This window comes from Prenolepis imparis, unplaced genomic scaffold, assembly GCF_030444845.1.
Source record: "Prenolepis imparis isolate NDT839.2.m4 unplaced genomic scaffold, iyPreImpa1.0 SCAF_2, whole genome shotgun sequence".
In the NCBI taxonomy this organism is placed as follows: Eukaryota; Metazoa; Arthropoda; class Insecta; order Hymenoptera; family Formicidae; genus Prenolepis; species Prenolepis imparis.
In genome coordinates, this window is record NW_028141160.1 from 16,925,030 (window position 1) to 16,950,429 (window position 25,400).

General features: G+C 41.9%; 1 protein-coding gene across 14 annotated transcripts in view; it reads right to left on the bottom strand.

Moving 5' to 3' along the window:
- Bru3 (CUGBP Elav-like family member bruno 3) overlaps positions 1-25,400 on the bottom strand; it is a 578,576-nt gene that overhangs the window by 500,049 nt on the left and 53,127 nt on the right. For 12 of the 14 annotated variants that reach the window (XM_083058812.1, XM_083058829.1, XM_083058817.1 and 9 more), the window contains exon 2: positions 5,996-6,078. In XM_083058812.1, the coding sequence (XP_082914938.1) occupies positions 5,996-6,018 (23 nt within the window). In that variant the 5' untranslated portion in view covers positions 6,019-6,078. Of the gene's footprint in view, positions 1-457; positions 731-5,995; positions 6,079-25,400 lie in introns of those variants that run through there. The other 2 variants (XM_083058822.1, XM_083058821.1) reach the window with 1 other exon arrangement.

A 25,400-nucleotide genomic window follows, 5' to 3' on the forward strand; every position in this document is an offset into this window, starting at 1 on the left:
ATTTTTAATTATTTAATTATCATTCATGTCGTATGCAAATTTGGTGGATTAAAAGTTAAAGAAATTTGATCCAAGATAGTTGTGATTTTAAACAGAACCAACTATCTTGATTAAAGTCAGAAGTACTGTCTACGTTTCTAGAAATGTCATGGCTCTATTCAGTTAGTAATATATTAGCTTGATGGTGTCATATATATTGGAACTAAAATAGAGCTTGGCGCGCTCTTGTACGATTAATAGTTGCCGAATGAGCCATAGAAGGCAACGACTTGCAGCTGTTACACAAGGGGGATGTGAATAATTAGCGGCTAATGTAATTCCTCGATCATTAATAATAATAACATTTCAGATATATTATATATAATTAAACGGGGCACGTGCTATTTTACGATGTAATTATATACTTCGATTTCTCTCTACAGCTATAAAATTGAGAAAAAAAAGAGCTTTATCGTACCATCATAAATTCATCGTACAAGTAGGAGATCTCCGGATAGGCGATGAAGTCGACCATGTTGGTGCGATGTATAAACTGAATAGCAAATGATGCGGCACTAATTCCAGATTACACACATAAGGATAAAACTCGACAGACAGAAAACGGGTTACTACAACTGTGTATGCGTACTTTTCACAAATTTTCTTTTCAAACGTAAATCACAATCTTAACGCTATCACATAAAATCACTGCACCATTGCATAGTTTCATTCAAATATTTGACTGAAAACACTTGTGCTAAAATATCAGGCATATAAAATATAAGATATAAAACTGGACATAAAAAATGCGTTAAATTAATTTGAAATTGTTTGAAAGCAATCTCGTTCTTGATCAACAAAAAAAAATACACGTGGTACGTTTAGAATTTATCAAAATTATCACACCAATTTAGAAGGAATCGATATCAAATCACGAGGTCCGAATTAAAAATCATCCGTGCACAAAATCACTCAAATGCTTTTCTTCTTCGTGGCAAATAGAGAGATAGCCGTCCGTCACGTAGAAGAGTTTCCTGACACGTTGGATATGTAACAATCCAACGCGGGAGCGAGAGAACGAAAGAATGAGGAGAAAGAGAACTGAAGGGCGCGTGTAACTGCTCCCAGGGCTGTATCGTGGAAGTCGAAAGGGAAGGTGGCCACGAGACGGCCACGAGGGTGGAAAACGGACGGCTCTGTGTGTGCGCGACACGTCGGAGGGAAACGCGCGCATACACAGCTATATGTATACGTGTACGTGTTCTCATATACGTTGCAAATGCGAGTGTCTGCGTGTACAATACGAGAGAAAACGAGAATCTCTCTCTTTCTCTCCGGCAGGCCACGCTTGCGAACGAAAGCACAAGGGAGAGTAAGCTCGGTCACTGAGGCGTCGCCACTCGGCTTGCTTCTCCTCGCGAGAGTGAGGACTCCCTCCTCAGGTCTTCCAATCCCCTACCATTTCTATTCTATCCCTCCACGACGTCCCTCCGTCTTCGTCTATTTTCTCTCTACTTCTCTCCTCTTGATATCTTTTCCCCGCGAAAACGACCCTCGTCGCTTCGGTGCGCAGCCAGATCCTCGTAATTGTTTGATGCTTGCAAGACTGAGATCTCGTTTCTCAGACGTCATCTTAGTACATGATCGTCGCGCAATAATTACATAACGATCTTACAACTTTACGCTGTATATATATAGAAAGTACGGCTATTTTTAATATTTTATCAGCGAGATAAATCTCCTTTTACCGCAAAGATGAAATTACTCCATTATTAAAAGCAAGAAAGATACGTGGCTTGTAAAAAGTACGAGAGGCGAAAAATTAACGTGTATATTATCTCCGGCCGAATAAGAACCAAGATAACGATAAGGCCGCGAAAAACGGCCATTTTTATTATTGTTATACCACTCGCGAGCAGTGAATTATGCATAGTGGACGCTCGTGAAGTGACTGAAATCGTCGAAACGTCATTCGGTACGAAAGGCGGCGCAGGTGCGCATTGCAGTTGCAAAAACTTCGTTACGAGGAAATGCAAACAATGCTCGGCTTCAGGGACAGCTCCGTTCTTTTCTTTGGGCCTTCGCGCAATTCACCCCGCCGTCCTTCTTTTCCTCCTTTTTATTCCATGTCGGGCTTTATACAGGGCTCATACACGAGTATCGCTCGCCTTATGCAAATTCGCGCCCCCAGCTCCGCTTCGCCTTTCCGCCGCGCCTACATTTCTTTCCTTCGGTTTGCAAACCCCCGGTGGCGCGACACCGCCAATTACACCGTCGTAAATCGGCCCACAATTTGTCACTCGCAATTCGTCCGTCTGAATTTCAGCGTTTCCTTATCGCGCGTCACCCCAACGTCCTCTCCGCTTAAGCTCTCTCTCTTTCGTGATTTCGACGCAAGGGAAAACGAAGGTCTCGAGGGACAGCGGCCAAGAAGGCACATGAGCTTTAATGCATTTTTTCAATTCTCGCCGGGGATCGTTGCCAAACGATTACGTGCAAGGCGGAACATTACTTTCCGCATACATATATATATACACAGCACGGAGCATTTGGAACGACGCTCCGTCGAAATTACATTTTCATTTGACGCAAATCTTATGATATTGACCGCATTTCGATCAATCCTTATGATTTTTTAATTTTTTAATTTTTTAACATAGTTCGCGTTTTCGAGATTAGCATTCACGAGAGGATTGAATTCCTCTCTACGAGGTTTGACTTGTATACGAATTTTTTCTCTGTCGTTCGCCAGCGAACATCTGGCGGTCTGTTAATGTTGAGGATGCCTAGACCAACACGACGGCTAAAGATTCAAGCGTGGCTTACGAGGTAAAGCAAATAAACAGGAATTAAATCTGGAAGGCTTTAATCGCGGCGCAAAGATTCGAAGATTACTATGCGGATTTAGCGCGGCGCGTAAATGAGACCGAGGGAAAAAATATACGAGCCGAGAAATAAATAAATTCAGAGAGATAGAGGATTGCAAAATGCATTTAAAATTATCCGATAATTATGTCGATTGTCTCCCTCTCTCCGTGAATAAATAATTCTGATCACCCTTCAATATTTAATTCCGCGATGATACCGCGAGAGCGATGTAATTTTTATTTTATGACGATGTTAAAAAATATATTGATGCTAGACCACCGCGTATATGGCAAAATTGAAACAACACGTATTAAAAATAGCGTTCAAGGAAGGAACGGGATCTGAATCATCGGACGTGTATGTATAGCAACAAGTTTGACACGCCACGTCAAGCCGCGCGTGAAGTATTACGGAAACGACCGGAAGCGGGGCTGCCCGAATACTTTCTGTCTCTTTCGTTTCTCGCGTGCGCGTGAACAGGCACGCTTGCGCACGTGCAACGATCGCTTCCGCAGTGAGCGCGAGCTAAGTATAGACGGTGGCTGGTCGGCGGTATTGTTATTGCTTGCGCAGCAGCACCGCTCTCGGCTTTGGGATCCCGTGTTTATGAAGGGTCCGTTGCTCGGCCGAATTATGGCCTCAGGTGTATGCGGATATTACGATTCGGGGTAGAAGCGATCGGTAAACAATCATCCTAAATGCGCATATATGCACACGCGTAAACAGAGCGGAAGCTTAGGCGCGCTTAGAAAGTGTCCGACCAAGAGATATCCCAATGAATGAAATCGGCGTCTCGAAGAAAGCTCGTGGAACCGCTTGTAAAACCACCTCCTCGGTGAATGTAAGCGCCAGATTAAGATTTGCATAACCATCGCGTCCTCCGGCCGAAATGTTTTAATGATGGTTGATCGGACGCGCCCTATGCATACATAGTTCGACACGTTGCATAACTTTATGCGACTTTAAAGACACCTGTAATGACTAAGCTCGATGATGAATTCGAAATTGCGAAAATTGAGAGATTCTAGCCTGATGCGCGTTTCTCAAAGTGAAAACCACACAAACCTTGGACGAACATCTGTTTAAATATTTTTCTATCTTATCAGGTAAATGCGATAGAGGAATGAATATATACGCTGATGACCTGACAAGAGTCAACTGTTTACATATGCGCTACGCAGCTAAATATTATTATAAAATCCGCAAGAATGCCTTTTAAGTGATTTGCAAGTTTTTAATTTTATTTCGTCAGCATATATATATTTATGAAAATATCTCTTTCTCCGATAATATTACACATCATCATTTTAATCACATGTTACCAAACTTATCGCGACGCTGTTAAAATTCTAAATTTCGATCAGAATTTTAAGTTAGCATAGAACAAGAACGATACATATTTTTCTGTCGTCGGATTGTGAACTAAACCGCGCAATTTCGGACGAAGCGGTTTTGCCGCGACGCATTTATCACGGGGAATCGGACGTGCAGATTTTTTTCAGATATATCTCGCAAGCGGCCAACACGCGGAAACCGCGTGCACGCGAAAAAAAGTTAAAAAAAAAATGAACGTCGGTGTATGCGCGCGTATGTGCGTCTGCCTCTTCATAAAGTCATAACTCAGCCCCGTATCCCCGGCAACGCATCCCTCGGCATAACATTTAAAACGATTTCCGCTGGCAGCCGTGCCAAGATCGTAGCAGCGTTGTTTCGAGGATAGATTAACGAAACATAACGCCAGTACTCGCTGCGGACTTCTAAGGGGTAACACGGATAATGGGAAGGGGCGTGTTGGCACCGCTCTGGCAGTTAAGCAGCATTCAGTGCCGGCGATGCCGCAGCTCGGGGCCACAATCGATGAAAAATTTCGGGAGTTTCGCCCGTTATCTTCCCGAAAAAGATTTTCAACGCAAAGAGACCTAGAAAGTTACCTAGAAAGGATATTTTTAAGATAAACTACGAAATCCATATGTTCCTGGTAAAGAGAATAGCGCGCGTGTTAATATACGGGGCCGCGGAGTATCACGTATTATGGGCGCGATAAATGTCCGGCGAAAATCTCTCGGACGTTCGTATAGAAGATATCATAACTCTCTAACATTGTGCGAGACGGTAAGCTGTGCCGAGTTAGCGACTCGGACGGCGGGGAATAATGGGGGAGTACGTCCAACATTATTTACGACATTACTCGTCATAAATATGGAGGAACCACCACCATCTCTTTCTCCGTGTCGTTCGATTACGGTGAAACACAGAATTCCTTCTTCCTCGTAATCTTGAAGCGACTTTCGCTAGTTGCGCATTTCATTGAAAAAACAAAGAGAAGAAACGCCAAATTTCATCGAAGGGAAAAAGGATGTAAGAATGTTCCCTACATCCGGCCCTGGCATTTGCACAGGACTTTTCGCACAGAAAGTCCGATGATACATCGCGTCAGTACCATCTTCCCTTCGCGCGTCTCTTTCCCTCCTATAAACGGGGCTTTCGGCGTTAAGAGATTAACTCGTCACTCGTCGGGCCATTTTAATATCCTGGATCGCGGACGCGGCGAATCGCCGAAATTAGTTGGAGAAACAACGGCATACGACATCCGACGACGATAAGTATCCGTTACTGTCTCTATTGATGTCCGTACGTTTTTTTTGCACGCGAATTACTTCTCGATTAAAAATTATAGCGTCTAGCTGTCGCACGAGTCGATGGTCGTTCCATGAGGTATCGCAGAAAAATCGAGACTGAATAAATCGATGTTTTTGAAATCTCGCCCGCAAACTTGGAGCTCTTCCAACGGTATCTCGTATCGCAAAACGAACGTAACATCGATCTCGACAGCTAATTCCCGCGTATTAAGATATTCGATGACACCGAACGATTTTCGATTACAATATCGACATTCGAAATATCGTGCATATAGTCCGCTATATAGTTCGACAAAACTTTGCGATTGAGAAAAATATACCGTCCCTTCACGGACTTCAGTGTTACAAGTTACACGTCCGCAGTATGGCGGACTCTAACGAGGGAGCGCTTATTAAGGGAGACCAAGATAAGATTTCTTGGGAGTGAGGTGAGCGCGACACGAAATGAGGTGGCATTAGTAGAGTACAATTGGCTGAAAAGTAAGTAGGTAAACGTGGTAAACACTCACCCCTGGCAAAGTCCGCTTCTCATGCAGAGCGTTCTGGGCGTTGATTGCGCTGTCACGGCTGTAGTAGGTGAGGAACGCGCAGCCTGTAACGAAGAAAAACAGAACCCTCTTATCTCGGGAAGATTAAGTACGGTTCGCCGCTACGACGATATATAGCGCGGTAAATATGTGTGTATGTGTATATATATATATGTATCATACATCTCCGTGCTCTTATACGTACTCCTTTATCATAAAGGCATCGAGAGTCGCGACGCGACGCGAGGCACGCGAATTTCGGAGAGCGAGGTATGTATATGTATATATCGCTTAAGAGGGATATTAGCCGGGCGTACTTACGGGCGGTCGGCTTATCGCCGGTCGCGGCCCTCAGTAAAACGAAAAGCTTTTTGCACAGTACAGGAAGTTGAGAGATCCGTCGAAATAAAAGTTTTACGCGCCGCTCTTCCGCATCAACTGGCGCAGAGCGCGCCGACTCTCGTAAGGTCGATCATGGATACGCGATCTCTCGCCGTACTCGCGGTGCACCGCGAGTATTACGTGACGCAAGTCGATACGTTACCGTAATTAGGTAGACCGCGATGCAAAGTTCTCGCTGCGTAATTGCCGGCCCATATATATATATATATATATATATATATATACACACACAATATACATATATATATATAAACACACGTTCGCGAAACTTTTACGCCGCGCGATCTTTATGACGCGCGACGAGGACCGGAGGAGCGGTTATTTCACTCGGGAGTGCTTTGCGCCGGAAATATATACGAATCTTACGCAGTTACGAATCGACCGGATTCTTTGAAGCCGCGTGCGCGTGTCGTTTGCGCGAAAATAAACGTGACGTTTCGGAACCGCGCGCGTTCCGTCTCGGTGTTAGGCTCCCGAGTCAACTGTCGACCGAGATTCCGGCCATTGAGATTTTGCGTCAACAAGAGAAAAAATAATTTCCCTTCGCGAGGAAATTCATCAGCCCCACGATTACGATTCTCCCGCACGATACACCGTCACCAGTAAAACACGTCGCTTAATCGCGCCTAGCGAAACATGTTATAGCGAGTCCACTATACGCTATCATCTTCGTCAGATAGTAATATCGATATAGCAACGGAAACAACCCACCCACACCCTCGAACGTCGCGTTCACGCAAACCTCGCGCAACGTTAGAATCAGCCCCGTTATCTCGCAGCCTGATATAAATAGCCCTGTATTAGTCGCGCACTTCAAAAGTTCATATGCTGCTTATCCGCAACCGTAAAATTGTGTACAAGCTTATAATTTATACAAAGGACTTCTTATCACGTCAATTACAACTTTGGCGAAGGTCGCATATTGCTGCAAAATAATATTTGCGACTTTATCAAATGTGTACTTTGCGCTTTAAAATGTAGAAAAAGAGAGAGAGCGAATATATATTAAAGATAATAAAATTAATCCGTAATAACAAATTCAAACTTCATTAATTAAAACTTCACATATCACAGGAGGCATAAAGTAAAAATGTCGAGAAGTAAATATCTGTCCTCGTAGAATCAATTATGTATGAGACTACATTCGGTTTAAGAAATGGCTCCGATATCGCGGTAGGTTAAAACGATGGTAATTAACCCGAGAATTGGACGGTGCCTGAACCAGACCATTATCGGCTATCGCACTGTCGAGCAAACCCCTTGGGACCGCCTTCCTATCGGTTTGAGGATTTATTCAAAGGGCCTCTCGGTCCTATCTGATCATCATTTGACTATCTCAACACACCGAGATGGATGTAAGCAAGCACGCGCGGTGCAAGAGCCGCGGACAGACTAGGGAGAGCCAGGATTGTGCAGGTATTTATGACACGACTCTATCAGCGTAACTCTGTCACTTACAGAATTCATTAAACTTGCATAATCACTCGCGGAAAATTCACTCGCATTCTCGTAATCGCGGCTTTAATTTATACCCAAATGCATTTACACGCAAATTTCTTATTTTTGCTTCCTCATAGAGGAAGCTTTGTTCTTTTCTTATAAAATTTTGAATTTTTTAAAAAAAGGGCGTGATTGCTCTAATTTCCGTAAATTTTGAGATATCGGTTTAAATTTTTTTACATGAATAGATTATCATTAAAGGTTGGTTGGTATTAAATTTGACAAAAATCGGTAAAGGGATTTATTTTTTATGAAATTTTAAATTTTTCAAAAAATGAAAATTTTACGAAAGAAACATACGAAAGGGACATACAAAAGGAAGTACATACATACATACATACATACATACACACATATATATACGTGACAAAAAATGTTATTTTATATGAAACAAGTGTGCAAATTGGAAACTTGCACATTGCTCCCTCACCATTCTATTTCGCTCATTAAGCTTCCTCTATGAGGAAGCCAAAATTGAAAAACTAGCTTGCTCATAGAGAAAGATTAATGAGCGAAATAGAATGGTGAGGAAGCCATGTTTTATAATTATTTCCCTCTTATATTATTACAGTCATACGACAGCATATTTTTAATATGTTAATATCTCGCAACTGCAATTAGATTTGGTATTTAATGCGATATGTTCTTTCATACTTAATTTTTATTAATTATTTAATTACTTAAAAAATATTAAGAGTCAAGTGATTATATTCTCTAAGCTGTATATAATAATTAATCGCTACTTTAACGAATATCTTGTGTCCGCAAACTTGAAGTTTCAGCTACTGTTTTACAAAGCGGATATCCCTGGAACGTTTTAATCTCGCACGAGGATTTCGATAACGTTTGATGACGATGGCGAGAAATGCACCGGCATGCGGCGGACGGTTTCACTCCACGAAGAGTCACGTCGTGCAGACGAGAAAACGAGAAGGTAAGAGAGACGCGCACTTGTAATTTTTCTTGCCACACGTCGCACGCGCGTCCAGAGATCGCTCGATTATCTCCGGCACCGTAGTACGTCTCATTCGCACGTAGAGCGTTTCCCAACCTATATCCCGCGGATAAGTCCGCGTAAAAAGCTCTACCACCAGAGAGAAAGAGAGAGAGAGAGGAAGAGAGAAACTAAGGCCGAGAATGGAACGCCCCGGCCGTCGTTCTACGTGAAAATTCGCAAGGGATCGTAACCCCTGCGGCTGGTCACGCTGCGGATACTCTCGACGTACAGATACGGGGAATCGTGGCCGCTCGTAACCCGCCGGCTGTATTTCGGAAATGCCCGAAAATATTTATAAACATCGCGCGGGCGAGCTTATCTTAATTGCATTGGGACGCGGCTCTACTACTGTTTCCCCGCAGCCGGCGGGAATAGAAAACTTCGCCGCGGCGGCAAATCGCAAGCCCCGCGGGCCACCACGGGGATGAATTAGCTCCCAGCGATGCGCGACAAGAACGGGGACAATCGTTTCCTCGCCCGAGTTTCTTCTGTCGTTTTTTTCGGTTAAATTCAATCTACGAGCGGCGCGATATATGGTCGATCCGAGAAGAAATAAGACGCTTCGATAGTAGTGAAACGCAGTAAACAGCAGTGAACAAGTTTGACGTATAAGATAGAGAAAGTTTGATTTCGGATTCTACTATTTTATTCCATTACCAGAATCGCTTTTGAAGTGCCTAAATTCGAATTGGGACAGCCCGGATACCGTGAATGCAAAGAACAGCTTTCAGATAATCGAGCTTTTATGTATATAACTACATCTCTTCGCAGTTTTTGGAATATTTACTTTTATATATCTGTCACAGGCTCTTTGTAAGTTCAACTTTTTTACAAAAGGCCTAGGCTCTTTATAAAACGTCGACTTACAAAGATTTGACGCTTTGTAAAAGAGCCAAGCCTTTTCGTAGAAAGACTGATTTTCACAGAAAGCCTGCAATATATCTACGTTTTTATTGAAACATTGATTTTTGTAGATATATATAGGGAAAAAAGGTTCAAGGTTCTTTACATTTTTTTTCGTATTTGCTCTCTGTTTCGGTTTTGATCAAAATGAATATAAATGTTATGCCATCATAATCTCATTTTTCACAAAACTAATATTTATTTCCCTCCCTTTGTAACTTTATGTGACATAGCATAGTTAACATAGTTGGTAACGTAGTTAGTGTAGCGTAGTTAAAACTTGTATATCTCTCATACATGACCCATAAAAACTTGTAGGAAAATATGTGGACGAATATAGTAGAGTTATATCGTGTACGATCCACATTGTCTCTCTCTACTGCGTTCAATTCGCATGATGCGTCGCAACGATGCGACCATATCGAATAAATGGTTTGATTCGAGTATCCGTTGTATTCATAGCCTCCGGAACTTTGAATATTATGTTCGCGTTTCAATATCACGGCGAGAGATAAAGCGCATTAAAGTTTGCGGAAATAGCATTAATTAATAATTCGTGTTTACTGGTGCAAATTTCCAGCAGCGACATGATCCAGGGCGTCTCTGTGAGACCATAAAAATAAAGATAAAAGATTCTCACACGTATATTTCACGGTTGACACGTGATACCATGAAATATATATGATTATTCTTGATGGAATGCAACAGAGATTTTTTTAATTGCGCTCATGAGCACAACTTTAATATCCCAACCAAATTCAGAAAATTTTATAATAGCAATTATGCGTAAAAATCATAGTTTATGGTTGCAACGAACAAGAGAGCAAATTTGAAAGTATCATATTTCATTGCCCTCCTTATCGTATTGCTCTGCTACTTTGAAATTTATATTGTCACGGCGCAAACTTATTCGAGACAGGAGCAATCAGTAAACTTTCTCGCATAAACTTGACATCGTTAGAATACAAAATATAAAAAGCGTAAAAACAAGAAAATATATGAAGAGATAAAGGAAATATATGTTGAAAAATATTGCAAAAACGTAAAAGTTGAGAAACGCATCGGTAGTAAAAATATTGTTGCTTGAAATAAAGTCCGTCTACATAGAGTAATTAACGCGATTATACCGCGACTGCTCCACATCTCGCCCTCGATGCAGTAGTTATGTCGCGTCTAGCGGGTCTCGCATCTGCAATTACGATAAGGCTTACGATTAGCTTGACAGCGAAGCGTCGAGTGGCATTGCCTCGTGCAAATTGCAGTTGAAGCAACTATACATTCGCCGCATCGGTGATGTAGGAACAATTCGCTGATTCGAGATAATGAAACAGCTTGTCATCGGGTATGCGCATAGTCACTTGCGTGCAACGATGAAGTTTCGTCGTGTACAACTTTATGCATACAAATGTACGGGAGGCGTGCGAATGTACGATGATATAGATAAGCTAATCGGCTAATCGGCAAATCGGTAAAGAGTATGATTTATTTCCTCTTGTATCACTGTATTTTTACAAAACGTAAAATTCGACAAGGAGTAAATCGCATCGAGCATTTGGTGCATCTCGTATATTTTTGATGCTTAATATGGACAAAAATATATAATTAAATCAATCAAGATTAACTATTTTCAATCGCGAGAGTTTTGGTCCCCATTAATGTGCAAGATCAATTTGACGAAATGACCATCGTCCCACGTTTCCATTGTGCTGTTACATTAGTGCAAGTTGCCCGCGATGCACTAAATGCAAAATAGCACAGTCTCCAATGACCACACAGTAAGTATCGATAAGCACGTATGATATGCAAATTAAGTCGAATTAATTATTATTGAAGCGAAATCGATATGAATATAGAGCGCGATAAAACATAAAAATATTCTTTGATATAAAATTGTGATAACGTGATAAATTTAATATGATATAAATATATCGCCTAATATTACATTACCTTTTTACATTTAATTTACGCTAAATAAATATTATAGAGTCAAAATTTCATGTAACGGTACAAAATTTCTGTTAGTAATATTAATTATTGCAATGCAATTATTATTAATATTTGCATAACGTGCATGTAAATCAGATGTACATACGTGTAGATGTATATACATATAATAGCGAAACAATTTTTTTGTATATGCGAGGAGAAAAATTTCGTTTATCACACGCGAAAAGATCACTGATGGGGGTTCGCTGTGATCTATGAAAGTTTTTATTCGTCTTGAGAAATACACGAGAAAGATATCCATGCAAATCCAATGTTATAGACTATTTTATGCTGATTCGAATGAGAACAAATGCCGTCGTCAGAAAGACGTAGAAAACGCAAGTAGATAATCAAGTGATTCTTTTCTCGCAACTATGCGAAAAAGCTGGCAAAACTATAGGTATGCGAGCGTGAAGAGGAGGCTGTCTAACTCGAGAGATTTTGCCTATAAACCTGCCGACGTGTATCGCGAAAGAAAAAGAGGGAGAGAAAGAAAGAGAAAGATACAAACGAGAGTTGATGGCATCGTCCGACGTCAACGAGGGCCAGGCGAGGTGGTTAAAGGAGGTTCAAGAGTAGAAGAGCGTTTTATTTGCGAGGCAATGCGACGGCTAATACACCAGTCACTGGACAACGTCCAAGTCATAAAATGGATTTTATAACGTCGATCGATACAACGAGATTTCTCTCTCTCTTCCATTCTCCGACAGTCGCCGTTTTCATCTCTCACTCCTTCCTTCTATCGGACGCTCCGCGATGCCTATGTATCGGTCCATACCTTTCAAGGATAGTTGGATTCTGCGAATCCACTTCGTTCATTCGAGTAAACTTCGAGAGGAATACAATCGGTCCGTCTCTCACGTGCTTCTTTTGAAACAACAAAACGTCAAACTTATTCTTGATATCGATCACTGAAACTTTACATCTACTTATTCTACTTATTCGCTATTCATATGATAGAAAATATAGAGTAATATAGAGTTTAATAATAATTAACAACATTTATATGAGAATAATCTGCGGCAAGAAGCTTCGGGAAGACATTTGAAGAGTTTGGGGTTGTTTTGAAGTAAATTGTGTTGTTGTATAAGCTTAAAATCTTGCACACAGCGAAAAGTTAAATTTGATGGTGTCTAGAGAACGAATCCTTTTAACCCTCGGAATCATCTCGACACTGCTTGTCGAAAATTGGAAAGTAAAAGCTCTCAAGTGAGAAGCAGAGGACAAGAACAAAAGTTTCCCGACCGCAGAGTCGAAGAAAGAGCGTGCGTCGCGCCAAACAAATTGCTCTTAACCAGATACCAGTCCAGGAATGACAATTTTACGGTTCTCCTAATGAATTGAAACGAAACGAGTCGGACTCACCCACCGACCGCACCCGCACATCACCCATCCGTTATAGTATACGGAAGTCGTCATCGTGACAGCGAGCGGCTTGTCGGGGACTACACGGAGGTGAAATTTGCATCTTGGGCGAAAATTGAAATGCGCCAGTACAATGGACAGGGAAGAGTGTCCTGCGAAATGACTTTTATAATAGGAACGCATAGGTAATACAGCCGCGACGGAGCGTTTCCAACTGGTACATACTCTCTTCCCATACACTCATACATATAAGTACATACCCAAATACATTGCCTCTAAGATGTGTGTGTTTTGCAGCTCTATACAACGTAAAAGTACACCAATACATTCTTGAAAGAGTTCCGCTTCTAAGTGTGTGTACTTAGGTTCGCGATATCCCGGCGTGGTAATGGTTGTCCATGACAACGGAATTTTCTCCATTGGATCCTCGCGACACATACACAGCCGCCGCCGCGCACACAGCAATGAAACACACACACACACACGATGGTGTGCGGGTACCCGCGTCCATGTATTTCAGCCGCACGTCGACGGCACCCCCTCGGTGTGTTGCGCAGAGGAAATTGAAATATGCAAATAACCGCAGCTAGGTGGCGCCGGCTCAACGAAGGCCGATGCCTCGTCCACGGAGTATCGGCATTTATCGTCGACACACCGGACACCCTGCGTCGAAAACGGGTTTTTTGAATATCGATAACAGCAAGTTGCCCTCCCGCTGCATGTACAATCCTACGTTCGCCGCATCCGTTAAGCCGACAGGGGCGAGCGGTGGTGTTGCTGATCCAAGAAGGCGATCACTCGTTCAATTCGCGGGAGGACCTACCTGGCACTCTACATCGTATCGTTGCTGGAAACGGGGAACGTACGTCGTGAATGCATATATTACGAGACCACACGCTCAGACTTCCGCGTCACTGAACGCGAATGAATATTCATCCGCTCCTATTTCGTCTTTGCCTTCCCGGCGATTTGCAACCGCGCTATTATCAGACGTCGAGTTAATTCTATTCTCTCCTCGTGCACTTTGCAAAAGTTAGCCTCGTAATGTCGGAACGGTTTGAAGTTCTCTCGCAAAGACGAGGGAGAAGGTGGAGAGAGAAAGAAGACCCACGCTCTATCGTAACCACGAAGTCTCGGCCCATAAAGCCGACGAGTGCGCATAAGTGAAGTGGTCGCGCGAAGCGGAACTAGGAATCCACTCTATGGTATTTTGCGTCATCGACCTTCACGACAAATGCTGAAGAAACATGTTGCAAAGAAACTGCATTTTACGACGAATACATTTTTCTGCTAAAGAAATCTAATCGAAATTTTTGTGCCAAAATCTCGAATAGGTACACACATACATGAATTTCACATAATTATAAACAAAATTATATAAAAATACAAATATTTTCCTGATTTGATTCATTATACTTTTATTTCACTTTACTTTTTAGCAAAATCATGTATCTAGCTTCACCTAACTTTACCATAACTATTAATACGGTTTTCCCTATTAGACCTATATACAGTATCATGTGACCTGTAAAATCGTTCTCGTCGGCAAACCTCTGTTCCGATCAAAGGCGGAACTCGATCAAAGATTGTCGGCCTTTGAGAAACGCTTTTGACTCATACTGGACAGAAATAGACCTGGTCAGTTCAGTCAATCAATAACCTAATTGACAATTCCACTGAATCATGTTAAAGAAATTATTAAGAGTGCTACGAATAATAATGTCATTCTCTGTAGATCGTCTTCTTTCTCTAATCGATTGTATTTATCAATAGAAATAGATTATAATGGAAACGAATCGAATAATGTTAAACATGACGTAAAATATGACCACGCGATTAATAGACGGTTATTACTATCCTCTATGAATTGAAATCTCGATTCAGTACTTGGCGGTACTTTGTACGGCAGTTCCATCTAATTGACCCTATTGCAATTATTAATAAACCACGCTAGTCTTCGCCTTCTGCAGCATTTCTACTCGCTTCCTTCGCCCCGTTTTCTTCATTATAAATACGTTTCACAGAGCGGAACATTAACGTAAAATGCTCCATTGAAGGCAATTTTTATTCAAAACGCGATTCTCAGACGGCACTGCGACGCTTACTTTAAATCTGGGTTTTGAAAGTCACGAATAGAAGAAACGTAAAAAATATATAATCCATCAAAGTTATTAAGTCTCCATAAGGGCTATCTTGCCGAAACATTTTCATCGCAAGTAAGATCTCTCTGTCTCTCTCTCTCTCCTACTTTTATCTTACCCCCTCTTCCCTCCATTTCTGCCACTTTTCGTTCTCTCGCATCTCCTCCATTTTCCTTCCTCTTTTCGCCCTTTTCTCTGTCCTCCAACCTCCCCCCGTCCCTTCACTGCTTCTTCTTACAACGACCAAATTAAATACTGCGCCCGGAAAATCTCCGAGAAAGCTTCTCAGAGATATTCAGAAGCGTCTTGGATGCACGTCCAATTTCTACTGCTTTGCTGGGTATATCGCTATAGACGAAGAAGGATAGAATAAACAGGAAGAGAAACGAGATAGAAAAGATGGAGAAAAAGTTTTCGATATCGCAGATGACTTCCGAATAAAAAAATATTTTTTTGACAGAAGATAAATTTTCAAACCGTTACAGCCCTACGCCGAGTCAAGACTCTTCAATTAAGCTCTTTCAAATTGCGTTTATTAATTTTAATGACATCGGGCCGTGTGACGCGACATCCTGCTATATATAGAACGGTAAGCACATAGTCTTAAGCCAGGTATTTCGGTTATATATCTACGGCCCTCTGCTACCTACCCTACGCGTTACCTATGTGCAGACATAAATATGTACTTAGCTGGGATTAAATTATTTGCAGGAAGATGAAACGGGTCCGACCCGCATAGCTTCATTTCCCCAGACATCTTGGGTTGCGCCTACCGCGTGTCGATGAAAATGTGCCTTACAGGCAACTCGTTGGTCTTTCCAAGAGAGCGTTGACGTCAGATGCAAATGTCAGAGACTAATTTTAGAACCGAAACAAAATATTTTATTTTCTGCAGTTTCGACAGAATAATAATTGTACGAACAATATCGAAAGCAGATGTTGAGAAAAATAATCTTGATTTTTTTCTATGAAAATTGCGATCGTATTTGAAAAATGTGTACCTTGTGTCAAATAGCATGACAAGTACAATCAAAGAATCTCACATTACGCATGTGTGTTTATAATATATAATATATCATATATGTGTGAAAATAATATATTACAACCTATTTATAACACACAATATAAAACAACAAATAAAGTACAACAATCAATAACTTCACTTCACGCTGAATGAATTGTTTTGATCATTGAGTCTCACTGGGCTTTTATAGTTGCATGAGTACACTACACGTTTGCACAGTGCAAAATAGCATGTGGAAGGTCGAATAAACGGTCGCGGATATAATAGAGTCGCCCGTGATATATTCGTCGTTGTAGAACTCCGGCTTAATATTTCATCGGCGGCCGCTAGAACGCAAGTGTGACTTATGCCAGTTTAATGACTAGCGCGGGCATTTAATTCGAGCATTTAATAATTCACGATGGCCAGAACGAGCCCGTGTGTCGCATATCCTAATGCCCGCGTGGTATGGTATAACGTTCGAAAAGCCCGAATGTTAGCTTCCGGTGGGACCATGACAATGCGTTTGTATTACACCGGTTCCTACTCAGGTCGCGCCGGCCCTCTTTCTCCGCTCTCCCGGCAAGGATTAATTCATTCTCAGCATATAACCTGCGCGGTGAACTACTAGATAGGCTATCCTTCCCCCCACGAGATATCTCATTTCCAGAAGGATGCGTACGAATTTGGCACGTTTCTCCGATTTGCATCTATATGAATAGGCGCGGATTACGGGATTGGAATAAATTTGGCCGACTAAGTGAGCTCGGCAATTTATACGGACACACAAGCAACGAACGGACGTATCTTTTATATAGACACGTGTATATATATATATATATATATATATACGAGTGGGAGAAATCCGCTATACGCACGCAACCGAGGCGTGCCATAAAACTTTATTACGCTGCAATTTGTCTGACCGCAAAGATAGATAGAAAATAAATCACGTTTGCAGCGTGTCGAAAGTATCTAAACGGCTAAAATCGTAAGAGTTTAACCGTAGTGCGCGATCTTCAGCTTCGGTTAAAATTTGTAGACAAAAAATTATATATCTAAAATATTTCACATGCTTTTTCATATCTCATTCGTTAATTTCAATACGTCTTATTTATATATTAATATTTCTGATAAATAAATATCTAATATATGCATGTCATATGTATATTCGTTATGTGATTTACTTAGATCACAATAAGATTCAGACGAAAGGCTCGAGGACCGCACGATCGAGCGACAAATTCGTTCGTCATTTTTGGTTATCTCGATTGTTTACGACCGTCGTCGTCTCGGACCTTGGCGATACCAGTCTACAATGCCGCCGTCGGCTGAACGAGAACGTTATTACGATCCGTCATTTTGTCCGTTCGCCGCTCGTAACAAGCATCTTTTACGGCACCACGTAAAATACGAAGAACGATGGCGCGGCGCCATAGACGTTGATTGTCGGGGGACTTTCCTCCCTTGCGGCTTTCTCTCTTTCCCTCTTTCGCTGCATCCCTTTCTTCTCGTCCATCCGGCCGCTTCTCTCTTCCTGCAGTCTACCGTAGCAGGAAAGGAATGACGGTACATTCCCTAACGGAGGAAAACCGCCGTCGTGCTGAACGGACGTCTGGGCACGGTGGCAGGAAGACGTTGTTAGGGCTATTGCTCTCTGTCCGAATGAAGGACCGCTCATATTTACAAGCGACGATAGCAAATGGTCGAAACGGCGAAAGGATGGTGAAGGAGAAAGAGAGGGAAAGGATGGCGGTGAGAAGCATCAAGGGAACGAACCCGTCAAATCGGCCTGTGGGACCCGGCAACGATTCGCTTCTTTCTATCCGCTCCCCAATCTGCGCCATTTTTATTCTCACCCGCTTGCGAGAGAGAGGGTTGCATCCTCGGAATTCGCTCGGGTGTTCTCGTCGAACGTTTTTCGCTCGTCACGCGATTTGTAGCGGTGGTGATTTTCGACGCAGATAAGGTGGAGATAGGTTCGGCGCACATGGTAGAACAAATGGTCAAATACTTCTAACAGGATTTATCGAGGCACATCTCGCTCACTGTCGATATACAAATATATATGTATATATATATATGTAATATCAAAGGCGTTAAATTCTTTGTGAAGAATTTAGAATCCAAATTCCTCCCGCTCCCCCCTTTAGCACAAATTCGATCAATTATTGTCTTTGTTCGCAACATTTCAATTTCAGCATATCTCTTAATAAGTTAAATTTAAAGCTAGAATTGGAGATAATCGGATCACTTAGCGGACATTTTATAATCTAAATTTCAATCTATTTCCCCGTTGTATTTAATTATTTTTCTAATAAATTAAATTACGATATAAATTGACTAAAATTGGAATAAAAACTTTTGTCAATTTATACCATTACACGCAAATGATGGAATCTTTGGTAGATTGAAAGAAAAATTTATAAAAATATCGACGCCTTAAAGTTCATAGAAAAACAAATGGTTAAACCGTGCCGTTAATACAAAAACCGGATACTCTTGGAAAAGTATGGCTTGAATAAAACATTACCCCGCAACGTAAAAAAATTGTTTCAAAAGAGTCTGAAAAAATATTAAACTATAAGAAACGTAATAAAAAAAGAACAATTTCATATACAGATTCAAGAGTTGGAAAGAACAGAATGCAAAAAAGAGAGTTTATTAATGTTATTTAATTATTTATTCTCTTATAATAAATTGTTGTCTTATCGTAGACGGATATTTATTTCACAACTAATTAATAGTCTATATATAATTGCTGTGCCGACAGATCTTGAAAGAAAAGGGATACAACCTGTCGTATTTAGCGTAACTGGCTGATATTGCAAAATTCTTCAGCTCCGACACATGCGAAATTATATAGACCGATACAAAAGCATCTCTATCAATTTATTTGTTCTATTCTCTGTATATACATGTAGTAGAAAAGTACCTCTCGTAAATTCATTAGCGGTCAATTCGTAAAAAATGTAACGGGCGGACAGTTTCACATAGCGGCTAAATAATACTTCCACTCACACTGCGCGCGCGGCGTTTTCTCTTTCCTCTTTGGCCCGATCTCCGCTCCCGTGTTCGCATGGATATTTTTATGAATCCATCGATGTATGAACACATGCAATCGTTCGCGTTTATTGTTTTTGTCGGACCCGGCCCCGACGTCGGCCGAATTTGCATATTTTGTACCGGGCCGATTGTCCAGGTCTATTGTGTCCAACCGACTGCCGAATTGCTCCACATCGAGCATAAGCTCGGACTTTTGCATGACAATAAAACCTACAATAGTATCGAGCATGTTCGACTCGTATCGCTGACGAAAACCCGCATAGAGAGAGAATCGTGACGAGAGAATGGCGAACACTTGGAATCCAGTTAAGTGGCAAATACAATTTCGAGATTTTATTTTAATGAACTGATAATACCTATTATATCTCGCAAAAGTTATTTAATTATCCAGCTGACATCAATGTGTAATTTTCAATGTAGTTTATTGATAAATAGAGATATTCTAGCTTTCTCCAAACATAGAGACACGATTATTAATACAAAAAATTGATATAGTGTCTGCGCGCTAATTTAGAAATCAATATGTCAAATTTATTATTTGATTTAAGACAACGAAATTTTTGCACGAATATTATCACGACACGTAATCCTTCTGTTATTTGTTCATACGTCGCTCTCATATATACGCAAATCAATCGCAAAATTATTACAAATGTTTCAATTAAAATAAGTCATCCTGGCACTTTTATCAGCTTTACGAGTGCTGTCCGGGGTTCACATGAATTATCTGTCGCGCTTCGCTTTCACCGTTACGATGATGTATAGGCGGCCGCATAAAAAATGTGAACGAGAGCCACGTCGGGGAGGCGATATCGTGAAAAACGAGACTTTCGGGATTGCAGCGTGTACGGACGGACAAATAGTTCGATGGATCAAGTTTTAATGACCGGAACAGCCGAGCGCCGACGCCGCTATCGAGCCATTGACAAACCACTGCGGGGTTCTGCTGCTAAAATGAATCGCGCCGTTATTTGCGAACGCATAACATTAAACCGCTGGTGCAGACGAGAACTAGCAACGCCGTTATCGCGATAACAATAAGTTTACCGATACGATTGTGTCCTTTGAAACTCTGATATTTGGGACGCGGTGGATATTGATTGCGATTCGAAACAAAAAAAAAATCTTACGTGATTGACGGAGATTTGGCAATGCACGTTACTAATAGCTTGGACCATTTAAAAGGACGTATCTACCATTACAAATCTAACACACAAACCATTCGTTTCGTAAAATAAAAGTTTCTTTCGCGATTTTCAACAGATCTACAGTAATTTTTTTTTTATATAAAGATATAAGTAAAATTTAAAAATATGAAACAGAATTTTTTTATTTCGTCTCTATATATCGAGAAATTTTGCGCGAATGAAAACTGTCTCATCGTCAGAAGACATTTGCTGCTTCTGCGAATCTTGTACCGGAGTTGAGCCAGACCAGAGGATACACACAGGTGTCTGTTATACTTTGAGCTTCAGAGAGAATCGTTTAATGATCATTTAAGAGTAATCTCAACCCGCCCGCCAGCAACTCGAGAGTTCAAGAGAGAGTCAATCCTTTTTAGGAAAGCGCAGAACATCGCAATTTAAGTATACAAGTTTAGTGATAATTAACCGTTATTTCCCATATATATATATATATGCGTGTGTGTGTGTGTGTGTGTGTGTGTGTGTGTGTGTGCCCGTCGATGAAAAACTAATACGCGAGTGATCGATAATCTGTGATAAAAATACACTGGAGCCTTCAGCGGTGCCGTTTCGGGCGATAAATCTGGCGATTCTAGCGCAAGGACCAGATAGAGACACGTGTCCGTTAATGGCTGGCACAGTCACCGGGTGGCGATCATTGCCAAGCCAACCTACGGCCGCCTCTATCCCCCGCGGCTACGTGCACGGCTTTCCCAAAGCTCGACTTCCATTCCGGCATCTGTCCGCAAGGTACCTCCACTTAGATAGACGTGTGTACGTATACGTTCGTAGGCGGCAGCATCGAACGTACGTATAACTGTTGTGTGTTCTCCGAGCCTCTTTTTCGCGAACGTGTGTATATATGTGTGTGAGGATATAAACCGCCTGGATTCTCTTTTTGCGGCGGCGCGAGAGCTCAACAAGGTAAGCGGACACGTTTCCCGGAATCGTCCAGGCTTTAGCTTACCATGGAATCAGATTCGACTTAAAGTGCAATTTCGATAATTCACGGCTGAAATACCGCCGCGGAATCTCAAGTCATGCGGCGGCCGACTTTGCACGTCAATAATGCGACCCTCTGATAAATAAGATACTTTGGCAATTCTTCCCCCGTAAGGAGAGATCGATTGTCGTACGATTAAAGTCACGATCAGAAAAGGATTCATAATAGCGGAGTGGTGAATATAAAAATAGGGTCACTTTGTAGAAATGTGTATACGCATTGGGGAAATTCGATAAGGTCAAATGTATCATACTGTAGTTTATCCAAGTAGGTCGCTAGTAAGATGGTCCTAGTAATCTCAAAAGATAGTAAAGTTTTCAGGACTAGTACATATGTCTCTCTCTCTCTTTCTTTCTCTTTCTCTTTTGATTACTCGACATCAAACATAAAATATATATGATCGAACGAGTAAACTACATGATGCAAGCAAGATCGCGAATTACGAATGCTGACAAAAAATGCCATCTGTAGCATTGTTGAAAAATAGAGGTACTTAAATCCGCCTGATCGCGCAAACGAGGTATATATCCCTCTCATCGCTCTCAGCGAAACTTTTCTCCCCCGGAAAGGCAAAAAAAGGTATAAGCGCCTCGGACGAAGCGATATCCCCCTCGCGTTTGGTTTCTCCCTGAATCGCAATCCCGCTCGCGGCAGATTCATTGGCTCCGTTTCAATTCCGGGCAGCGGATCAAACGCCGACGTGCGGTCGTCGGTCGATTTGGCTCGCCAAGCAGGCAGAAGTAAGGCGAGGCGAGGCGAGGCAGTGATGGGTGCTTTGTGTGCCGTCGAAGGCGACGACGACGACGACGACGACGACGACGCCCCGATGTCGACGCCACCCAGCGTCGCCCCGCGTCGCATCGCGTCGTCGCTCGCAGGAGCAATCGTCACCGTCGCGCAACGTCTAGCTGGCGACGGCAACAAAGGAGCAAGGGTCCAGGCCGCGCCGTCGTCAACGACGCGACTTGGCAAGTCGTCAAGAAGCTTGTAACCCTAACTGTGCCATTGTGCGACGAGGCGCCCGCTGGAAACTCCTCTTCCTGCCCGGTCTCTGCTGTTTCGAGCCTTCTTTGTTTCCCCGGAGAGTAAACGCCGGAGGCGTGTTACCGTAGCACGGTAGCGGTTGTCGTCAACCACCGCTCTCGCCCACGCGAATGGACTTCCTTGTACCATGGCGCGAACCCGAAACCGCGACAACGACGACGACGACGACGACGACGACGACGACAGGGATGACCGACATTGAGCTATATCCCTCGCGCGGAAGAAGCAGAGATGACGAAGAAAGGAAGAATCCGAGTAGCGCAATATTTTCCCTCGTCGACTTAATGCGCTTAATTACTTTTAGTCACGTCCGACCCGTCGTAAACATATTTGTACCGTGCAATTCGTTCTCGGATTGTATAAAAGAGAGATACAAACATTTTTTCATCGAACGCGATCATACGTACACGCGACACGCGAATCTCCGCCGCGCAATCGGTGCGTGTAACAAGATTTGTAGTTCCGACGAATAGCCGCGACGACAAGTTAATCGTCGTTGCGAGACGAGGTTTCCCCTCTGACCGGCGCGGTTGTCGAAAAATGAAAGAGCGGTGACCTGCGCTCTACCTGGGCCAAAACGTAGAAAAGCGTATAGAGTGAGATACGATGGGCGATTTCGTTGTGCCAACTGGTCTGTGCACACCGGGGGCGCACGCGAAGTGTACACATTTAGAACAACAAGTCTTTTTGAGCAGATGGTGCGCATCGGCACTCCCATAAACAAGCCGACGCCTTGGTCTATAGTCACCAGTCTCGCTCCTTCGAGTTTTCTTGCTTTGCTCCTCTCTCGCTTCCTCTCTCATACACACATACACGCACACACTGCTTGGTTTGTCCTTTCTCTTTCTCCTTCGCTACCCTTCCGTCCGCGACGCCGTTTCTCTTTCCTCTTCTTCCGCCCGTTGTTCTACCACGTCCAAGGAAAGCCAATAAACCATCGAATTCCTCCGGTATATTGCGGGACTCCGGGCTGCCGCTTGGAACCAGCAACAAGTCCCGCGCTCTTATATTCCGCGAGTCGTTCCTCCGCCTGAGCAAACGTCCGTACTTTCGCAAATTACCGGCTCGTGGTTACGTGCACGCTCACTCGCTGCGAAAGTGGGGCGCAGGAAAAATCGAACAGAAAAAGGAAAGTGAAGCGAGATATATATATATATATATATGTAATATATATATGTAGATATCGTCACGTTGTGCGAAAAGTTTGTTGCGCGAGAGGTCGACGATATTATTTATTTCATCTATAGGTACACAATCAGCAGAACATTCCCACTAATGCCAAAGTTTCTGGTGATATTAAAGTATAGCGTTTGACCGTATGTAATGATATTTTGCCTGCTTTGTTTCATCGATATTTCATCTCTTTTACATCCTTATACTTAAAATTGCAAATTTGATACGATTAATTTTCTTTTCAATAACGATAAAAAGTATTACTAAGAAAACTCAAATGTTATTAATTAAAATATTAATTATTTGTGGCGTATTTCTATTCGTGAATAGAATAATCTACGATAAGAAAAATATTATTCGATATAATACACAATATAATCGCATTTTCTAAGACTCACTGTTTAAAATAAATCGGAAGCAGTTATCAATGATGCCTCGCCGTAATGGATGCCTCGCCGTAAATCGAAAACAACAACACCCTCCGACAGTACCAAGATAGAAGGGTGTTCATAGAAGGGGTGTTCGCGCGAGCCCGGTTATAAAACTTATATAATATCTGGCTGTCCAATCTCCTTCTTTCTCTCCTCCGTCTTCCGCCCGTTATAAGTGGCGAAGCATTACGTGAGTGGAGGACCGTTTAACAGTGCCAGCGAACCGTGTTCTATCGCGTGGAGGTCTATTGAATTTTTGCCCATCAGGACCCTCCCGAAGCCCCGCTATGCTCGTAAAGTAAATACGTCTAATGACTGTATCTCGTTAGTGCATCGCGCGTGCTCTATCTTTTGGTCGGCGACGGCGTTAGACTTCCCGCCTTGTTGATAGAACTTAGGGTGACAGACTTTCTTCCTTCTTTCACGATGGCAACTCATTTCCATAATAATAAATGCCCTCTGACGTGGCTGCACAAGTAATGCTATTTTTTTTCGATATCGCGCGAATGATCTTCGTGCGATTAGTCCGCGCAACGAAGGGATGTCGAATATGTATGTGTGTACCTCACAGTTTTGTAAATCATACCGCGGAAAAGTAGAAAAATAAAGGAACGGTTTCAAAAAATCGAAAGTTTATCCGCGTAAATATCTAGCATGAAATATAAACAATAACAGAATGTCAGCTGCAATTTGGTAGCTTCGATATCCAGTACTATTTTTTCTATATACTGTTGCGTAGTAATCAAAACGCGGAAATACCAAACGTACGTACATTGTTATGTGTCGTATAAACTGTTCGCATAGCGAAATTGATAGATATTATCGAAACGGATGCAATACAACAGATCCTATTACAGCGATACATACGTGATTAGTTCAGAGTTGAATTCTTCATTGATCTCACCCACAAAGATTTTAAACATCTCAATAATCAACGTAATCAACCACATTATTCTCTAATAATAACATGCACGAAGAAATATAAAAAAAAATAATTTTACCTAATGTAATTGCTTACATTAATTAACATTTTATGTTCTAAAAAATAATTCAATTTATAGAATAGATTTATTAAGTACATGTATTCAATATATACGATGAGAAATTTAATATATTGTAGATGTAGCGAATACATCGATAAAAATCATTTGAATAAAAATCATGAAGATTTAAATAATAAATCGCACAT